Source organism: Trachurus japonicus, chromosome 10 (genome assembly GCF_045865225.1).
Source record: "Trachurus japonicus isolate A0001 chromosome 10, Traja_1.0".
NCBI lineage: Eukaryota > Metazoa > Chordata > Actinopteri > Carangiformes > Carangidae > Trachurus > Trachurus japonicus.
Genome location: NC_140916.1, coordinates 29,769,375 through 29,789,236, shown reverse-complemented (window position 1 = coordinate 29,789,236; position 19,862 = coordinate 29,769,375). Strand labels below are relative to the sequence as shown.

The following is a 19,862-nucleotide window of genomic DNA, read 5'->3' as shown; positions in this document are numbered from 1 at the left end:
CAAAAAAAAAAAAAAAGATGTGGTGGAAATAAAGGTTGAAGAGCTCCACAGTTTCTAGTTCAGCTCCTCAACTTAGTTCCTGTGATTTTATAGCTTGTGGTTGAAAAACTGTGGTGGTTCTTGCAACATCACTGTGTCACATGACTCCCTCTCATTTTCTGTTGTTCATATCCAAAAAAAGAATAAGAATAAAGTAAAAAAAAAGATCTTTTTAAAAAGTAGTGCATGTGGTCAGACGTGATGAAAGCACTGCCTTGTGTGTGTTTTTAGGTGTGTATGCCCATCGGACTCCACAGATCTTTCCCAGACAACAACCTTCAACTGATGGTCCAGTCAGGAGCCAAAGGATCTACTGTAAACACCATGCAGGTACCCACCTCACTCACTCACTCACTCACTCACTCACTCACTCACTCACTCACTCACTCACTCACTCACTCACTCACTCACTCACTCACTCACTCACTCACTCACTCACCTTTTTTCACTTCTCACTCTTCGCCCTCTTCACTTTTAATCCACACACATCCTGACCTTTGTGTGTGTTTGTGTTCCAGATTTCATGTCTGCTGGGTCAGATCGAGTTGGAGGGGCGTAGGCCTCCACTGATGCCCTCTGGGAAATTCTTGCCGTGTTTCCAACCATACGACCCAGCGCCCGGGGCTGGGGGCTTCGTCTCTGGAAGATTTCTCACAGGCATCAAACCACAGGTACAGAACTGTGATCACGTCAGTTTCGTGTAGACTTTCTTTAGAAGTCGCTTTAACACTCTGTTTACTCCATTTAAAGACAACCTCTGCTATCACAACTCACTCTGACGTATATAAAGACTTGCATTTCCTAATGTTCCCTGTGTGATCTTGTTGTGCTCAGGAGTTTTTCTTCCATTGTATGGCTGGAAGAGAAGGACTGGTCGACACAGCTGTGAAAACCTCTCGATCAGGATACCTGCAAAGGTAAACCTCTCATACCCCTTTCCCACTGGCCAAAAAACCCGTTTAAACCCGCTAACAATCCGCTTTTGGTGGCAGTGGGAAAGGCGCACGGGTCGACGCGGGTCAAATGACTCGGCAAGCGACGCGGGTTAAAATCGCCTTTAATTGGCTCGGCTCCGACCGGCTTGCAGTGGGAACGCCAGACCCGCGCCAACCCGCTAATTTACGTGATGACACTGAACGTTACGTGACGCCACGTCATCGCGCCGGTAGCGTCTCATATCACGTACCAAAACAAAGCTCTGCTCCACTCTGCTCTCACTCGAGACTGGGATCAAAAGATCAAAGAACACTGGCCGAAAACGATTGAAAAAAAAGAAAAGAAACGACAGTGTGTTTAACTGACGTGTTGTGCCGCGGACGAACCGTCATATGGCCGCACCAGACTCTCTGTCCTCGGCGGTCCTGGTGCTCCGCAGGACGGCCAGACGCCTCGTCTGCCTCGGCCGACAGACCTCCGCGGCAGGCGGCTGTGGCATGACTCGCACCGCGGATGAGAGCGGGGCAACATGGTTGCTCTGTCTGATCCCCCCGCGGGGGTCAGACTCGGCTTATTTTGGTCAATGGGAAAGGGGCCAAATGCCGATTGTTAGCGGGTCGACCCGCGTTTAAAAAACCTGCGTCGACCCGCTAATTTTAGTGGGAAAACGGCTTCAGTAGACAAGCATCCAGTATAACCTTGGACTGCAGAACGCATCACGTCTGCTGCGTGACGATTCTAAAACTGATGTAGACAAGCAAGTGTGTGGTTCACACAAATGTTTATATATATATATATTACAAATGTGTGGTTCACACAAATGTTTATAGTATATATTAATAGCAAACAGTATTCTCTGAGCAGGAACCAAAGAACTTGATCAGATCTGTCTTCCTGTGGTCAGTTTGAACTGTTTGTCAGTTTCAAAAGTGAATCTGATACAGTCAAGATCCCACTCATCTCAGGGAAGTATTTGTTCCAACACACTTGCAAATAAAAATATATTTAATTTAGGGCCGGGACTCGATTAAAAAAAAAAAATCAAATTAATTAGAGGCTTTGTAATTAATTAATCGCAATTAATCGCATTTTAATCGCATATAAATATTTGACCTGAGAACAGTGAGAAGCATTTTTTTCACATGGATTTTAGTATACCATTGAATGACTGAATACATAAGCTTAAGCATTCAAGGTGGTACTTAACCAAGACCAACAGACTAGGGATGCAAATTATCGATTAATTCATTAATCGATATTTGATACATACAGATTAAATGGTCTTTCCTTCCAATACACTATGATGATTACTGTAGTATTTAACTAGGCTACTTAAATCACAGTAGCATAAACTGATTTGTTGAACTCAGCCTGATGTAAACATTAATAAAACTCAGTAACCAATCACACAGGCAGCTCCATGTTGTCCCTGTGTGATGTTCAGAGACAGGTCAGGACAGTCTGAAGACAGACAGCTCTGAGGGTGAAGTCCTATCATAATGAGATGAGCTGCACCTGTGACAGTGACAGGTCATAGATATAGCGCTGCAGCTGAGCAATTAGCGCTATATAGCGCATTTAGCGTGTGCCCGTGTCTGTGTATCTATGTGCAGGCAGAGATCAGAGATGGTGTTTTAAATAACCATGCTAGCGTTTCACCAGCTCTCATCTCTGCCAGTCAGCCTCTCAAACTGCCGCCTCTCTCGCGTGCGGGCGCACCGCACGTAGACACATGTGAGAAAAAAATAAATAAAAAATTTAAATAAGTGCGATTAAAATGCGTTAATTTTTTTAACGCGTTAATTTTTGTGTAATTAATTAATGCGTTAAAGTCCCAGCCCTAATTTAATTCTAAATTTTAGATGATTCAAGAGGGATGATTCAAGGTTCTGTACCATACATGCTAACCCCCCACCCCCACTTGTATGTTGGATTTCTTTTCCTCCTCTCTCATTCCGCACATCTCTTCTTGCAGATGTGTCATAAAGCATCTGGAAGGTTTGGTTGTGCAGTACGATCTAACGGTGAGAGACAGCGATGGATCCGTGGTCCAGTTCCTGTACGGTGAAGATGGGCTGGACATCCCCAAGACTCAGTTCCTGCAGCCCAGACAGTTCCCCTTCATAGAGGACAACTATGAGGTAAAACACAACAAAACACAAAACACAGTGCTGTCGGGAACATGTTGTAACAAATTGCATGTACATAAGGAACACAAATGCAGTTTTGGGAAGAGAGAAAATTATTTTGTTCCCTTTTTGGGGGGGGGGGGTATTTTTTGCTGTTTTTCAAGAGCAAAGTTTCAGTAACAAACTGACACAACATAATCAAATCAGGGGAAAATGATGATGTTGGCTTTTTTAAGAACACCTAGATTACCACCCGTTATTCAAATAAATTATCAGAAGAAACGTGGGAGATAATGATGTTAAACCTAATGAAACCATCCTCCTCAGTTTGTGTGGAAACAGGCAAATCTGATCCTTTGAAGAGAATCGCACAGTTACAATGGTTTGACACATGGTTGTGGCATTTTAACCACCAGCGCAGTTTCGAAAGCGTCTGCGGTAGCGAAACTATAGAAACCAGCCTTAGATTTATGCCGCACATCCCAGTGAATAAATACAACAGCCCCATAAGTACTAGTCCACAGTAAAGACGGCAGCCTTGTCAAATTCAGTGCTTCCTCCTCAGTGGACGCCACTGGCCAAAACGGCTGCCACAGTGAAGGTGTAGTTCATGGGCCCCGTGGTGCTTCAACATGGCCACTGGGGATAAAAATGTACTGCACACAAACATTAAGAGCAAGTGTTTCATGTGTTAGGCCCATTGTCTTCAACAAAACTGGTTTCAAATTCCACATTCAGTGGTTTACAATAAAACCTTAAAGGGATAGTTCACCCGAAATTGAAATTTCACGCATTATCTACTCACCCTCGTGTCGACTAAGGGCTGGGAGAAGTTTCAGAGTTATCCGTGGCTTCTCTGAGTTACAGGGGGTCTCGGCGTAGCAGTGCATGTCCATTATAACGGTTGCAAATGGATACCAACTGTCTTCGTGACAAAAAGACACACCAAAAAACATCCAAATACCTCCATGCTGCTCGTATGTCCGTCTTGTATTGAAGCCCCAAAATGCAAACGAGCTTGAAATATATAATTTTTTTCGGGACAATTACATACGAGCAGCATGGAGGTATTTGGATGTTTTTTGGTGTGTCTTTTTGTTACGAAGGCAGTTGGTATCCATTTGCAACCGTTACAGTATATGGACATGCACTGCTACGCCGAGACCCCCTGTAACTCAGAGAAGGAACGGATAACTGTTAAACTTCTCCCAGCCCTTAGTCGACATGAGGGTGAGTAGATAATGAGTGAAATTTCAATTTTGGGTGAACTATCCCTTTAATGAAATGGTGTTTAGTGGAGAGGGGGGTAATGATTGTCCTCCAGGGCTTTGGCATGGCTGCTGAGCATCAATATGAACCACACACAGACTTTAGGAAGCACCAGGTGAGCTGTGTCACGCTACAGTGATGCCTTACCCTTTTGAAATAGAAACTTCAGTCAGCCCTTTGTTCTGTTGTGTGGCTGTGTTGGACCCAGGTTTTGACACGTAGGAGATGAAAGACGAGAAGGTCAAAGTGATCCAGTCGGTCTCCATGGCCTTTTATTGTGGATGCTTATTTTACAGATAAGTTAATCAGCAAAAAAAAGCAATGAAACCAATAACAGAGTTTGTATGTACAATCAAAAACTGTTGCCTTCCTCATCTGCCTTTGATGAAACATGACCTTCCCCTTTGGGCTCCAGCTGCCAGGTGTCCACCAGATGGGGCTAGACTCACCTATGGCCATACAGTTTCTCTCCACTCATTCGCATGCACACACTCTGACACCCACATACTAATGGAAAGCACATTGAGTTGCCTTGGTATGAAATGCGCTATATAAATAAAGATGCCTTGCCTTGCCTTGCCTAATGACAAGAAAACAGGGAAGTATTTAATTAACCAACAGCTCAATTTGGCTCCTAAAACTTCATTTATCTTTTAATGTGAACTAATGGAAAATATGTAAAGTCACTTTGTCTCCAATAGTTAGATGAGTTCAGTGAAGTACGGAGCTACAGCCAGCTACTACCATATAATACTGACATACATGTCTGAAGCTCACTAATGAACTTGATGTATCTTGAGACAGTTACAGCAGGTAATGAAAAAATAATCCACATCAAATCTTTTTAATTTTTTACCTATGTAGGGATTAAAGAACAGACAGGACATAAAGCTAACATGCAGTTTTCTACTACTACTACTTCTGTGAGGAAGGCTATTCCTGGATTTAGCTCCGTACCTAACATAGAGATAGGAATGGGATACTCATCTAAAGCTCTTTTGTTGGACAGCTGTATTTGTCAAAATGTTGAACTTTAATGACACTTACTTAAAGGAGAATTCTGGTCATTTTCTAAGTAACGCTCTACAGCTCTCGGTCTAGTAGAAAAAAGAGCATCAATATGAATACAACTGCTTTTTCCCCATCCAAAATAATTTTTTTCCTCCTAAATCCATGTTTTCCTCGCGTTTTTGTCTTTGTTGATATGGAAACAGTCCTGAGCTCGACAGTCGACTAGTAAGGTCTACCCTGGAAGCTAGAATACACCGAGGTATGTGATAAAAACACACGTTAACACTGCTCTCTCATATTAATGGAGTTATGCACACTCAGTGTTGTGTGGTAGGGAACTGGTGGATGTTGCAAAGCATGTGTAGTGATATTTTGAGCATTATATAGAGGCAAAAGTCATGGTTTTAAAGTTCTGCCCCCATTACTTAGCTGTTTAACTGCAGTGTAGGGCAGCTAGCAGGAGGAGAGCTAGGTCCAGGGACTCGGGGACCTAGAGCTGTAGAGCATCACTTAGAAAATGTCTGGAATTCTCCTTTAACCAAGCCTCAATTTTGTGTTTCTTCCATGAATTTATTTCTACTTAGATCAGAGTCCTGTAATTACAAAAATGATAATATTTGTACATTTTATATTCCATTTCCAATTTATTTTATATTCTTGCTTGTATGGAGTCAGCATAATATTAGTGATACCGAGTTTGTGCAGCTCACACAGTGCTGCGCCCCCACTTCCTTCCTGTCACCCCTGTGCTTCTTCAGTGTTTCACTCAGCGCGGAGAAGTGAAACTCTGTCTACATCAAAACGCTGATAACACAACCACACAACCACACAACCACACAACCACACAACCACACGCTAAAAGGTCACGAGGAACCCAATTTCATGTGCCCTCCTTTCTTGTCAGGTTATCCACAGATCCCAGGGCCTGGACAAGATTTTGTCACGTTTGGACCCTCAGGCTGCCAGGCAACACTTTGCAGCCGTCCAGCGCTGGAGAGCAAAGCGGGAGGAGGCAGGTCCACGCAGAGGTACAGAACAGCACCAACTAGAGCAATGTTTCCACATCCTCCGTGGCTCAGACACTTTTTCTCATCATTTGGTGACTGTCTGTTACTTTTAGTGTAACACCTCGTCCTGACATACAGCGAGCAAGCGAAGCGGCAACGAAAACTCGCGCGAAGGTGTCCTGATATGCAGCATGACGATTTTGTCACGAGTAGATTCTATTGGTTCAGAATCCAAACCAATCAAATTATCGAGGGACGTACACAAACTTGCAGCGGTATTTTGAGATTCCTGGCATTTCCTGGTTGCCGTTTCTCACATCTTTGAGTGTTTTTTCCTCTCATATTCTCCTCTCTCTGATAACTTGCTTGTCAACAGGAAGCATCGTGTTGCCGCAAAATGTCGTCCAGATAGAGACAACGCGAGCGATAATTTCAGGGTTAAGTGACATCGCTGGACGGCGCGATGTCGCTCGCGGCATGTCAGGACAGGCTGATTGAAAAGTACGCATTCTAATCACTTTTCCTCGCTCGCTTGCTCGCGTTGCTGTCGCATCGCTGTATGTCAGGACGGGGTGTAACTCTTCGGCTAAGTTTGCTGCTTCATTTCTTTCTCTTCCTGTACAACTTAGCGGACAGAGAGGAGTTGTGTGTTTTTTTTTTACCAGTCATGAGCGTCAGCAGAACTCTGAGGCTCCCACCAATTAGACGGTTTGAACAGCCTTCCTGAGCCAGGGCTAAAAGGTCCTGAACAATAGCTGCTGCTTGTAAAATGCATTAGTGTGAGTTGTTAGATCCCGGTAATAGACCTCCTCTGGTCTTTATAATGGACCTGGCTCTCCGTTTAAAGGGTCAGAGTCCTCAGTACAAGGAATTTTGCAATCCTGTACAGCATTCCTGATAACTACGTAAGCTGGGGTTTCAGGAAACGCACCCAGCCTCTCTCTGCATCCGCCCAGAGGCCTACCCCACTCCCCCAGAGAGCACGCCTGTTAACAATAATGTTTCCTCCAATGATCTGGGCTCTTGAAGAATCACATAACATCCATTATCTCACACTGCAGATACCAAGGTAAATAGCCAACTGCTGATTGATAATACAATTAAATTAAAAATAAAAAAATTTAAAAACTGCCCCTTCTACCGGTCCCAGGTAGGGGTGGTAATATGCAAATTCGAATCCTTGTTACATCACTGGAAGACAGCTGAGGGAACTACACACTGTGTGGTTTCAGCCACAGAAAGAAGATTTTTCAAACATCGCTGACGTCTGCATTATAAGTATCCAGAGAATTCAGTGAAATGTTGATGACACAGTGCTTTTGTGAACATGTTTCATGTAACGTCATGTGTGTGTGGTTTTTTTTTCCGATTCTGTGTCAGGAGCCTTCCTGTTGTATTCCCAGAAGAAGCTGGCCAAACTAAAACAGACTGAACTCACACCACAGGAAAACGTCGATGGCAGGAATGCTGCCGTGCTGCAGGTATCGATACACAATGTGTGTCAAAACAAACAGTGTTATCTTCAGCATAGTGTAACCGAAGCGTAACCTTCACCGCGCTCCCTCCACAGCTCGTGCAGCAGTGGCACTCTCTGGATGAAGCTGGCAGATCCAAATACAGCAGGAAGTCCTCCCGCTGCCCCGAGCCGTCGCTGGGCGCGCTGAGGCCGGACGTCTGCTTCGGATCAGTGTCTGAAAACTTCCACAGCATCACAGAGAAATATCTGGAGAACAGAGGCAGCACGAGTCAGGAGACATTAGACACTGACAGGTACCCAACAGAAAAAAAAGACCATACTATGATTCATAATGGGATTTTATGATGCTAGAAAATCTAAAGTGTCGAAAACAGTATTCGAAAATTACCTCACCTTGTGTTCATTATTGGAAAAACACAAGAATATGAGGATTTTAACGGTATTTTGCTTTTGTGAGCTCTATTGGTCCTCAGAAAGCGAACATGATGAGGGGATCAGTGCAAGAGTTCAGAATAATCAAAAGGCTTCAGGCCTTCACTTTTTAGTTGAGTTATGAGATGACTTGTTGTTTACACTCCAGTGCTTTAAATGAACTCATTTTAAACCACTCAGATTTGTTGGAAAGGTTCATGGCCACAGGGCATAATGTGGGACACTGATCAAATACAGTAAAACCTTATTTTTTCATCCTCAAAACACACCTGCAAACACTTCTATGTGAACCACTTAACATGAAGGGAGTTTTTTTATTTAGATTTTATTTGAACTATCAATGGATTCCAACTGGGCAGTCCTGCAGTAGTGGAAACGAAGCAGTAAATTAAATTTTCCATGTCTGTATTTCTTCTCTCAAGCCAGACACAAATTCAGTTGTGATTTGTTTGTATTATCAACCCACAACATCTGTAGAAGCGAGCTAAGCAAACAAGCGCTGTGCTCGAAGAGAACACACATTTCGTGAGCACAGGCGACCTAGAGACTTAAAGACAACCTGGCCTCAATCAGACCTACAGCTGAACTCATGCCAGTGGCCTTTCTGCTGATATTTATACACCAGAGCAGTTTTACCTGCTGCTTCCTTGAATGTAAAAGACGGCAGCCTTGTCAAATTCAGTGCTTCCTCCTCAGTGGATGCCACTGGCCAAAATGACTGCCACAGTGAAGTTGTAGTTCATGGGCCCCGTGGTGCTTCAACATGGCCACTGGGGATAAAAATGTGCTACACACAAACTGAAAGAGGCATTTGTTGAGTCAGTCTCACATTCAGATACCACGGCAAATACCTGACTGCTGACTGTATTATCGATCACACACTTCCTCCTACGCATGAACCACTTGCATAACTGAATGAGACGATTTTCAACAGGGCAGTCTTGTAGTGGTGAAAGCATAAGAATAGATAAAATAATGCATGTCTCAATTGGTGGACATCTGCATTGTGTCAATGTGCTGCAGCCAGACACAGACTTGTATTTTAGATCAGTCACTACAATGCAGAAGCTTCACAAGTTATTATATTGGTGACACTTCCTTGTAGGGCTGGGCGATATTGCAAAAAATGTAATCAAGATTTATTTTTCCATATTGATCAATTTTTAAATCTCTCTCAGTCTTCGTAACATGTACGTGAGGCTATGCTTTGTGTTTAGAGGTTGTTGTTTTTTTGGTAACCGTTTAGTTTACAGACCGTTAACTGCGTGATAATGTCAGGAAATAGCCAAGAAATAACAATTTATCGCATAGTAATGTCAAGGAATATAGCCAAGAAATATGGATTGAATTTAAAGCATGAATAGCATGTGTAATCTTTTGCCTTAATGAGAAACATGACATTACTATGAAATTGGCCATTATTTCCAGACGATTTCTTGACATTACTACGCAATTAATTGTTATTTCTTGGCTATTTCTCGACATTATCGCGTAATTAACAGCCTGTAAATTTAAGGGCTCACCTTTTTAAAAAAAATATTTTGGCCAGCGTGACACAATACAGAAATCGAGCACATCGCAATACAATAACGATACATGATACAGAATAAACCTGAAACTCAGCTCTTCCCACTTGGAGGTAAATCAGGCCTGATCCCTCTCTCTGTGTCCTCAGGCTTCGCCAGCTGCTGCACTATAAATGGCAGCGCTCACTGTGCGATCCAGGTGAAGCAGTGGGCCTGCTGGCTGCTCAGTCCATAGGTGAGCCCTCCACCCAGATGACCCTCAACACCTTCCACTTCGCTGGCAGAGGAGAGATGAACGTCACCTTGGGAATACCTCGGTAAGCCCCCCCCCACTCTTTGTTTTTCCTTTTCATGTAGATTTTAATACCCCATCCAGAGCATACACAGGCCTGGCACAACCATTGACAACAAGGCCCGTTGCGCTTTTTAATTATGTCATCATCATTATAGACATGAGTACTAGTCCACAGTAAAGACGGCAGCCATGTCAAATTCAGTGCTTCCTCCTCAGTGGACGCCACTGGCCAAAATGGCTGCCACAGTGAAGCTGTAGTTCATGGGCCCCGTGGTGCTTCAACATGGCCACTGGGGATAAAAATGTACTACACACAAACATTAAAGGGATAGTTCAACATTTTGGCAAATTGGCCCATTGCCATAATGCCTATAGTTTTAGCAGTAGGTTTGTTACCTTTAATTGTCGGTGCAAGTTATTTTTAGAACGGCGGAGCAGAGCCGTGAGCTGCTCAGAGCTACGTTACGGAGGCTAATGAGATTTCTAGGTTTCCCTCATCAAACTCATCAAATACACAATACGAGGTAAATTTATGCAGAACCACTTATGTGTGTTTCCGTCGGGAGCACTTTTTCAGCAAGCAGTCTCTGTATTTTCCTCTAAAAAAACTCTTTCTTGTAACGTTCTGTTATTATCTCATAGTGTGGTGAATGTGCAGGTCACAACCAGAGCGTTTTGGAGTTGTTGGATTGTGTATTTGATGAGTTTGATGAGGGAAACCAAGAAATCCCATTAGCCTCCGTAGCGTAGCTCTGAGCAGCTCGCGGCTCTGCTCCGCTGTTCTAAAAATAACTTTCACCAACAATTAAAGGTAACGAACCTACTCCTAAAACTATAGGGATTATGGCAATGGGCCAATTTGCCAAAATGTTGAACTATCCCTACAAACCAAAGACTGCAATCTTTGATGCACTAGCAAAAAAGGGTGACCAACTCTGCTTCCACTGAAACTGAATGTAAGTTTCCTTTTATTTTTAGGTAACAGCTTTTACATGTCATTTATATTAGTTCACACAAACACTCTCCATCAAATTTTAAAACTCATTGTGGCCCTCGAGCCAAAGAGTTTGCCCACCCTTATCTTAGACCTACTTATATGTTCATGACAAACACTGAGAGAGCAGGAGCTGTCTATAGAAAGTTACATTGAGTGAGACACCGTTTCCCCTGTCCAAATGAAGGCTAGTGAGCTTAGTTCGTTCAGTACAGTTCTCTCATGTTTTATTTTACTTCTGAAAAATTGAAAAAAAAAGAAGCAAAATAGCTGTGGTAAACATGAGAGTATAATAGTATATAGTATAATAGTAGTATAGTAGTATAGTATAATAATATAGTATAATACATCTTCACTGATGTTTCTAAAGCAGTGGTTCTCAAAATGTTCTCACATCAAGGAGCCAAAACCTCACAGAAAGCAGTCCTACATCCTGTCATTGAGTTTCTTATGGATGAAATCATAGTGAATATAAATCCCCTATAAGTCCCCTTTTAGCTGGGCACCCACAAAGGCCCACTTTAAGAACCACTGTTGCAGAGAACACATTGATCTCTTTTCTAATGTATCCTTGAGTGGAGCTATTGTGAACACACAGTCACTGCAGAGAGGAAGGAAGTCAGACAAGTACAGTCTGTCTTGTTCGCCACATCACAGACACATTTTCAGACATGTAATTTTTTTTTTTTTTTTTTGGAAAATGTGAAGTGGCCTCTGCTCCCTCCAACCACAGCAAGTTGTGAAATGAATAAAAGGAACATGGCCTCCCAGACTCACCACAGCTGCGTCCTAGAAAGAAACCAAACCCAGCTCCGAAATGTTTTTTCCACCCACAAAAAAGGAAAATCTGCATTAAACCAGTCACCGCAGACCTTTCGATTGTATATTTGATGCATTATTTTCTCCACAGCGCTGACTGCAGCACCTTCAGCAGTCACACAGAGCTCAGAGCTTCTTATTCCAGACGAGTTCAGATGAATATCTCCTCAGTCTCATGTTTGTTCGTTTGTTTGTTGGTTTGCTTCAGCGTCAGCAGGATTACGCAAAAGGTATTGAGCTGATCATTTGCACTGAACTTTGTGGAGGGATGGGCCACAGGAGAACACGGAAAATTAAAATTTCGACCTGGTTAAAGGGTAGATCCAGGATGTGTTTCTGGAGTTTGTATAGTTGGTCCAGATAATACTCCTGAAAAAATGTCTATAAAAGTCTATAAAACACTCTCCCTGTGTCATTAAATCCGACCCTAACAATACTGTCCTGTCTGTTTGTCCCACAGACTCAGAGAGATCCTGATGGTGGCCAGCTCCAACATTAAAACTCCCATGATGAGCGTTCCAGTACTGAACAATAAGAAAGCCCTGAAGAGAGCCAAAACACTGCGTAAGAAGCTCACCAGGGTGTGTCTGGCTGAGGTGAGGAGAAACTCCTGTGTTATCTGTTTGTTATCATCTTCTGCCTCTTATCTTCCACTTCCACCTCCTCCAGAGTTCAGCAGTCTCACAGCTACCGGGAAGAAGCTGTTCCTCAGGCTGGGTTAGGTTGCTGGTCCTGCTCTTAAAGGCAAATTCAACCTGGGGCTCTAGTTTCCTAATATTTTAGGTCTAAAAGAAGGAATGTGAAGATTTTTATTTTAATGTCTCCTGTTCTGCAGTAGTTCTGTCTGTCTCTGCATCCCCCGGCAGTGTATAATGGGAGAAGACCGATCTTCCCAGTTGAGACTGTTTACATCCCTTAAAGGGACAACGAGGAGTTTCTCCATCGGCAGAACGAAAAATTCCACGACAATAAAAAAAGTCTCATATTAATGTGGATGAATCTACGTTAACCACACTTGTTAATGGGCCCATTTTCGATAAATATATCGTTTTGTCTCTATCGTTATTTTGTTATTATTAGTGGTGGCGGAAATGCTGGTCGAGCCTACCAGCGTTTCCTTACTTTCGGTTTTGCGGCGAGTTATGAGAATAACGCCGCCGAATCGCCGTTTATGGTCGGAACTATGACGGTATGTGATCGTCTTCGAACCTCTGACTTTAATTCTTGATGAATGAAAACATGAGTCTGTCTTGCGGTTTGGTGCTTCGTGATGTCAAGCTGCACAGCACAGTTTACAGGTCTGAAGCTCCTGTTTGTTTTATCAACAAAGGAATATCAACTCAGAGCCACAATGTCTTTGTAGCAGTCAGAGTAAGTCTGTCTAGTAAGTCAACGTGACTCTCGCACAAGACTTCATGAGACTTTGTATTACAGCTCAGTTTACAAACATGTCGGCTTTCTTGAAGTAAACAAACCCCTCGTTGTCTGTTTGAAGCCATCTGATGTTGTCTGTGGGAAAAAATGTGGTTTTGTGGGATGTAAACAGCCTAAGATCGATCTGCTTTCATTATACTCGTGGCGGCCGTGGTGATGCAGGGACAGACAGAACTACTGCAGAACAGGAGACATTAAAACGAAAATCTTCAAAATCCTTCTTTTAGACCTAAAATATTAGGAAACTACAGCGCCAGGAGCCTGTTGTTAGAAAGTAGAATAAAGAAATCCAGGATTAAGTGGAAAAGCCAGGTTAGACAAAGTCTCATAAATCCATCCTGGTTTAAGTGGTTGTTTGAACGCCGAAACAGACTGAGGAGGGGCGGCTTTGTCAAGCCAGGTCTAACTAATTCGAGTAAGTGCGAGGTCACGGCTTTCTTCAGCAGACCATAGATTTTATTATGGTTTCTTTTTTCTTCTTGTCAGTGCTTGCTCGTACTCTTGCCCTTTTTGTGGCCTCTTTCATTTCCTTATTTCTCGCTATTTTTGGAGATGTCCTGACTTGAACTGTGCAACCTCACAACTCTCTCTCTCTCTCTGTGCCCATGTGTGTGAGCAGGTCCTGCAGAAAGTGGATGTGATAGAGTCACTGCGGATCGAAAATCACCAAAAGCTGCGAACGTTCAAGGTCACCTTCCACTTCCTGCCTCACGACCGCTACTCTGAGGACAAGTTACTGTCGCCCCAACAGATCCTCCTCTACATGGAGAGAAGGTTTGTGGAAATGCATCAGTCCCCCTCTGTCTGTGCCCAGTGAGAAAGAACTTCCTATCAACCCTCACATCCTCTCTCCTTCAAACTCCGTCCCAACAGGTTTTTCCGCCTCCTCCTGGATGCGATCAAAAAGCGCAGTGCCAAGCTGGCCTCCATCGCCGTGGAGACGAGGAGGGCCACCCCCAGGGATAAAGACCTTGATGGCAATGAAACATCTGCCTCAGCAGGGGTCTGTCTGCTTTCAGTTTTAATATCCCATAGAAGCATTACGTGACTGAAGTCACTTTGTGTCTGAGCTTTTCTTTCCTTCCTTGAAATCCAAACAAAACTGACACCCATTTGTAATTTTGCTGTTCATCAGTTAGATGACGGGGAGGGAGAGGAGGAGAGAGAGATTGTGGACGACCAGGGGAACGAAGGAGATGCCGACGCTTCGGATGCCAAGAGAAAAGACAAACAGGAAGAGGAGGTATGAAAAGAGACACCGGTAGATAGATAAAATACCAGGATTTGACTCATGTGGTTACAGCTACTGATTCCCTGTCTGGTCTTGAAACTTGTTATTTAGGACGTAGCTTTAGTCCTGTCTGAACATCTGCATTAGAGATGACTAAAGCACAACATCAAAATGGTTGAAAGAATAAGCTTTAAACTTAGTTTTTTTGGTTTCTTTTTTAGACCATACCAACAAACTTCATATTGTCTAAAAAACAAACCAAAAAACTAAATGAAAGGGACTACGAGGAGTCTTTTCACACTACATTTCCCAGGTTAGTTAGCACATAGCTTTAGACTAGTGTTGTTTTTGGCGGCCTGTTTTAATTTTAGTTTGAGTCTAGTCTTTTAGTCATTTTAGTTTTATTAGTTTTACTCACATTCATACTCTTTTTTTGTCTAGTCACGTTTCAGTGGACTAAAAGTCTTATAGTTTAGTCTTATTTTAATCAGAATAACCCATGACTATTTTCGTCTAGTTTTAGTCAATGATTTTAATCTCTTTCTAGTAATGTAATTCTATTTAACCCAGTCAATATACAGTACTGTAGTATATTTACCGAGTATAGTATAGACCAAACCAATTTTTTTTAGTCACACCCATTTCACAACTCAAACATTGTATTATTATATTATTGTTACATTATAGACTCAAGAAAACATCCATTCCAGACATGGACGATGCTGCTCAACATATTTATTTTCAGTTCCCACAGACAGATTTAACTTTGATTCTTAAATTGTCCTTAACACTAACCCACCGCAGCTGCATCTTCTAGATAATGTCGCCCGCGAGTGGGGATTGAGGAAGTGACCTGCCTGCCTAGGAAACAGAAATACTGCAAAATAATAATAATGCGACCAAACATTATAACGTTATTTCGTCTCATCTCGTGGAGTTTTTATTTTGTAAACCACATTTAGTCTTGTTTTTATTTGTCAACAATATTGCATTATATATTTCATTATAGTTATCGTCACATGACCACCAATTTACGTTGCATCTCGTCTCGTTTTCGTCATGTGATAAAGGTTCGTTTGATGATGATATTTCGTCATAATTTTTGTTGATGAAAGCAACACTACTTTAGACCTATGTGAATGCAAAGACACTTCAACTGACTACCTCTACTGCATTAATACCTGCACCTATAATGCCATTTTTGTGCAGAAATGTTCACATTTGAGCTGGAACCATCAAATGCTTGGTATCTTTGCTTGAAAAATTGCAATCAATAACAAAGTAGCAGCTAATAAACACCGTCATAACAAGGCCGTGGTGGCTTCATGCTCTTCTGTTTGAATCAATAGAACAACAAATGCGTGTTGATGTATTGGAACCATATTAACTGCTAGGATGAAAAAGCAGCTCAGCATTTACCACAAATAATCTTTCACTTGCGTCCCTGTGGTATTGATTATTAAACTGTGGTCAGGAGGATGCAGCAAGTGTGAATACAGTTTTCACCGCTACACTACAGTAATCACTACTAGAATACAGTTAAGGTTCATTCGTTTTCTTCTGCAGGTGGACTACGAGAGTGAGGAGGAAGACGGAGGTAACGAAGCTGATGATAAAGAGGATGAGGGAGAGGAGGAGGAGGGGGAGGAGGAGACGAACGAGGAGCAGAACACTCAGGAGCAGCTCCCCCCAGAGTCGGGCGTGAGACGAGAGAGCAGGAAGAGACAGAAAAAGAAAGAAAAAGAGGAGAGAGAAGTGACTTTGGATCAGATGAGAGTCAACTCGGTTTTGGAGTCCAACCCTGCGATAGAGGGATACTGTTATGATTACCAGCATGAACTCTGGTGTGAGGTGAGTTCATGAGCGTCACAGCTTTCTTTGAAGTTCTGTTGATCATGATTTTAAAGGGATAGTTCAACATTTTGGCAAATTGGCCCATTGCCATAATCCCTATAGTTTTAAGAGTAGGTTTGTTACCTGTAATTGTCAGTGCGGAGGCTAATGGCTTACTTTCCCTCATCAAACTCATCAAATACACAATCCAACAACTCCAAAATGCTCTGGTGGACAAGTTGTGACCTGCACATTCACCACACTATGAGATAATAACAGAACGTTATGAGACAGATTTGTTTTAGAGGTAAATTCATGCATTCAGCAAGCAGTCTCTGCATTTGCCTCGAAAACAACTCAGTCTCGTAACGTTCCATTATTATTATTTCATAGTGTGGTGAATGTGCAGGTCACAACTTGTCCATGAGAGTGTTTTGGAGTTGTTGGATTGTGTATTTGATGAGTTTCATGAGGGAAACCAAGAAATCCCATTAGCCTCCGTAGCGTAGTTCTAAGCAGCTCACGGCTCTGCTCCACCGTTCTAAAAACACCTTGCACCGACAATTAAAGGTAACAAACCTACTGCTAAGACTATAGAGATTAAGGCAAGGTTGGTAGGTGTGTGTTGAAGTATCTGGGGGCAGTTTTAGGAGCTCTGAGCCGCTGCAAACACTTGAGTTTGGAGAGTTTGTCTCTTCTTGTAACATCACAACTTCAGCGGAAGTTCACTATATAGCAACTGGCCTCCGCCCAGCTCTGGCCTCAGAGCCCTGTGTTTGTTCACACTGTCAGTGCTTTAAGTGGGCGGGTACCTCTGTCTCTAAGGGGCGGGGCTGCACGCTCTATCCATACATCCATGGCTCTCTCACATGCACGTACGGAGTGCACGCCGCTGCCTCGTCATACTGTAGTGTAACTCCATGTGCTGCAGACGAGACGTGAATGTGGAGCGACTAAAACCTTCGTGAGTTACAGTATAAAGCCATTAACATGACTTCCCAGTGGTAGCCTACCAACAAGTAGCCTACCACTTACTGTATTCATCATGCTTAAATATGAGTCATATTTCCCAAAACGCTTGTTTGGCTAACACTACTTATTAATAAGAGCACAGTAAAATGAAAGCTCTTATTGAGAAACTGTGAAGCTGTTGCAGTCAGCTTGTTAAGAACAATGACAGCGGTCTGTGGAGGCTATCTGGCCACAAATCACAAAAAGACTCCCAGCACATGCTCAACCGTTCTGCTTTACTGATGTTATCAAGCCTTCAAGTATTGCTCAGCATTTTCACGAGGTCGATGTTGACACTTCATGTCTAAATAAATCAACCTCAGCTCAATTGTCCATATTCAGTCATTCCTTAAAGCCCCAGTGTGTAACGTCTCTTTTACATTAAAATGTATATGTTTCATTAATTAGTAATAACCCCCATCAACAAACTGAAGTGTTGAGTGAGCTTTGAACTTGCCATCATACATTACATTACATAGAGGCTTGTTCATCCCGTTACGTACAGCGCAGCGGCTGGCGTCCGTCTGCCCGATTCCACGCGAATGCAGCATAAAGAATACCGCTAGATGACAGTCATTCCTACACAATGTCCCTTTAATGCCCCTTTGGTTCTCGGTTTATAGGTTGACCTGGTGTTGCCGGTGAGCAAGGTGCACTTCGACCTGACCTCAGTATTATCAACACTGGCTCAGAATGCCGTCATCATGGAAACCAAAGGACTGACGCGCTGCCTGCTGAGTGAAGCTACAACCAAGACTGGAGAGAAGGAGACGGTTCTCAACACAGAGGGCATCAACATGCATGAAATGTTCAAGTATAGTGATGTACGTCCACGTCGTGAGGACATTTTAGACAGTTTTATAAAGAAATTCACCATTAAATTCAATTGTGACTGTCAGCTCTTATGGTCTATGTGGTATATCTGACCTACCTGCTCACCTCCGACTTGTGTCTACTCAGATTTGGTGTTTGTGGTGTGACTGGATTTCTTTTTTCAGATCTTGGACATCAACAGGCTGTACTCTAATGAGGTCCATGCGATGGCTCAAACCTATGGGATAGAAGTGGGTCTGAAAGTCATAGAGAAGGAGATCAAAGATGTCTTTGCTGTCTATGGTACACACACACACACTCTCAGATACATACGTACATAAACATTAAAACTGACAGACAACAAGGCTTTCAGAACCCCTCATATTTGTTCTCTATCTGTTTTTCCTTTGTCTGACTCCAGGTATCGAGGTTGACCCCAGACATCTGTCTCTTGTAGCAGACTATATGTGCTTTGAAGGTGTATATAAACCCTTAAACCGACATGCCATCAGGTCCAACTCCTCCCCGCTGCAGCAGATGACCTTCGAGACCAGTTACAAATTCCTCAAACAGGCTACCATGCTAGGTGAGAAAAGGGAGACACAAATAATGTAAAAATAATAATTTCCACTCGGAGTGATATTCGTAGGTCTTTGTGCAGTGAATGTGGCTGCAGGGAGACCTCAGACACTTCATTCATCACATTGGAAATCATATTGTTCAATGGTTAAAGCTTTGAAGGTATTTGCATGTTGTTTTCAGTGCATAGCAGTGCATGAGTGTAGCTTTTATACATGTTTGATACTCAATTACAGTAAACTCGACTGACTACTTTGTTTTCTCTTCACTAGCTTGTACAGCACTTTGATGTAAAGCGCTTTATAAATAAATGTATTATTATAATCAGGTAGAATTGTCACACATCTCACAGGCTAGTAGTGTTTAAGTCCTGGTTTAAGGTCATGATTGTAGTCAAGTCAAATTCAGAGTGTAATGAATTCCTCAGAAATCCACAAATGCCACTGCCGCATTTTGTGTTTTGGTTCATTGTTGTTTTTCTTCCTTTTTCAGGCTCACATGATCAGCTGGTGTCACCCTCGGCCTGCCTGGTGGTGGGGAAGGTTGTCAAAGGTGGAACTGGGCTGTTTGAACTGAAACAGCCTCTGCAGTAGGAGCAGAGAAACCTCATGTGTCCTGACGTGATAAGGGTCCGGGGTGGAGCGTCTTACTTACTGTTGCGTTGTCTCAATCCCACTTAAGTCATCTGACAAATAAACAAATAAATAATTGTGTGCCTCAGATTCCCACCAAATGTAACCCATCCATGCTCAAACTAGAAACTAGATCCCACTGCACTCTGAGAGTTGATCTCATAACCATGTTTAGACAGGGGAGAGATAAGAAGATGGAATGTAAACACACCGTGTTGTCATGCAAAGCAGGTAAACAGAGAATTTACCAAATTGTTATTTTTTTGTATTTAATAAAAAAAGTTATGGTATAAAATTGCGTTGTAATGTTTTATTCGCAACCCCTTGCTGGGTTGTGATCATGGGGTGATAGAGGGCTGTGTGCTTATGACGTTAGAGCGGAAATGATGGCAGGA

At 42.7% G+C, this 19,862-nt stretch overlaps 1 protein-coding gene and 3 non-coding genes across 4 annotated transcripts in view; all 4 read left to right on the top strand.

Moving 5' to 3' along the window:
• The window catches only part of polr1a (RNA polymerase I subunit A), a 32,623-nt gene extending 13,019 nt beyond the window's left edge, over positions 1 to 19,604 (top strand). The window contains exons 21-37 of the mRNA XM_085788539.1: positions 271 to 369; positions 558 to 710; positions 874 to 956; positions 2,951 to 3,116; positions 6,289 to 6,412; positions 7,772 to 7,872; positions 7,962 to 8,161; positions 9,976 to 10,143; positions 12,395 to 12,530; positions 13,988 to 14,142; positions 14,242 to 14,371; positions 14,504 to 14,611; positions 16,166 to 16,450; positions 18,067 to 18,267; positions 18,442 to 18,559; positions 18,678 to 18,842; positions 19,328 to 19,604. Of these exons, the coding sequence (XP_085644665.1) occupies positions 271 to 369; positions 558 to 710; positions 874 to 956; positions 2,951 to 3,116; positions 6,289 to 6,412; positions 7,772 to 7,872; positions 7,962 to 8,161; positions 9,976 to 10,143; positions 12,395 to 12,530; positions 13,988 to 14,142; positions 14,242 to 14,371; positions 14,504 to 14,611; positions 16,166 to 16,450; positions 18,067 to 18,267; positions 18,442 to 18,559; positions 18,678 to 18,842; positions 19,328 to 19,428 (2,493 nt within the window). The 3' untranslated portion in view covers positions 19,429 to 19,604. The remainder of the gene's footprint in view (positions 1 to 270; positions 370 to 557; positions 711 to 873; positions 957 to 2,950; positions 3,117 to 6,288; positions 6,413 to 7,771; positions 7,873 to 7,961; positions 8,162 to 9,975; positions 10,144 to 12,394; positions 12,531 to 13,987; positions 14,143 to 14,241; positions 14,372 to 14,503; positions 14,612 to 16,165; positions 16,451 to 18,066; positions 18,268 to 18,441; positions 18,560 to 18,677; positions 18,843 to 19,327) is intronic.
• LOC146980260 (small nucleolar RNA SNORA5) lies at positions 3,636 to 3,772 on the top strand. The gene has a single exon (XR_015036938.1). It is a non-coding gene; the product is annotated as a small nucleolar RNA SNORA5 (small nucleolar RNA).
• LOC146980259 (small nucleolar RNA SNORA5) lies at positions 8,963 to 9,099 on the top strand. Its single transcript, XR_015036937.1, has one exon. It is a non-coding gene; the product is annotated as a small nucleolar RNA SNORA5 (small nucleolar RNA).
• LOC146980258 (small nucleolar RNA SNORA5) lies at positions 10,304 to 10,440 on the top strand. Its single transcript, XR_015036935.1, has one exon. It is a non-coding gene; the product is annotated as a small nucleolar RNA SNORA5 (small nucleolar RNA).
• Positions 19,605 to 19,862: the final 258 nt, after the last annotated feature.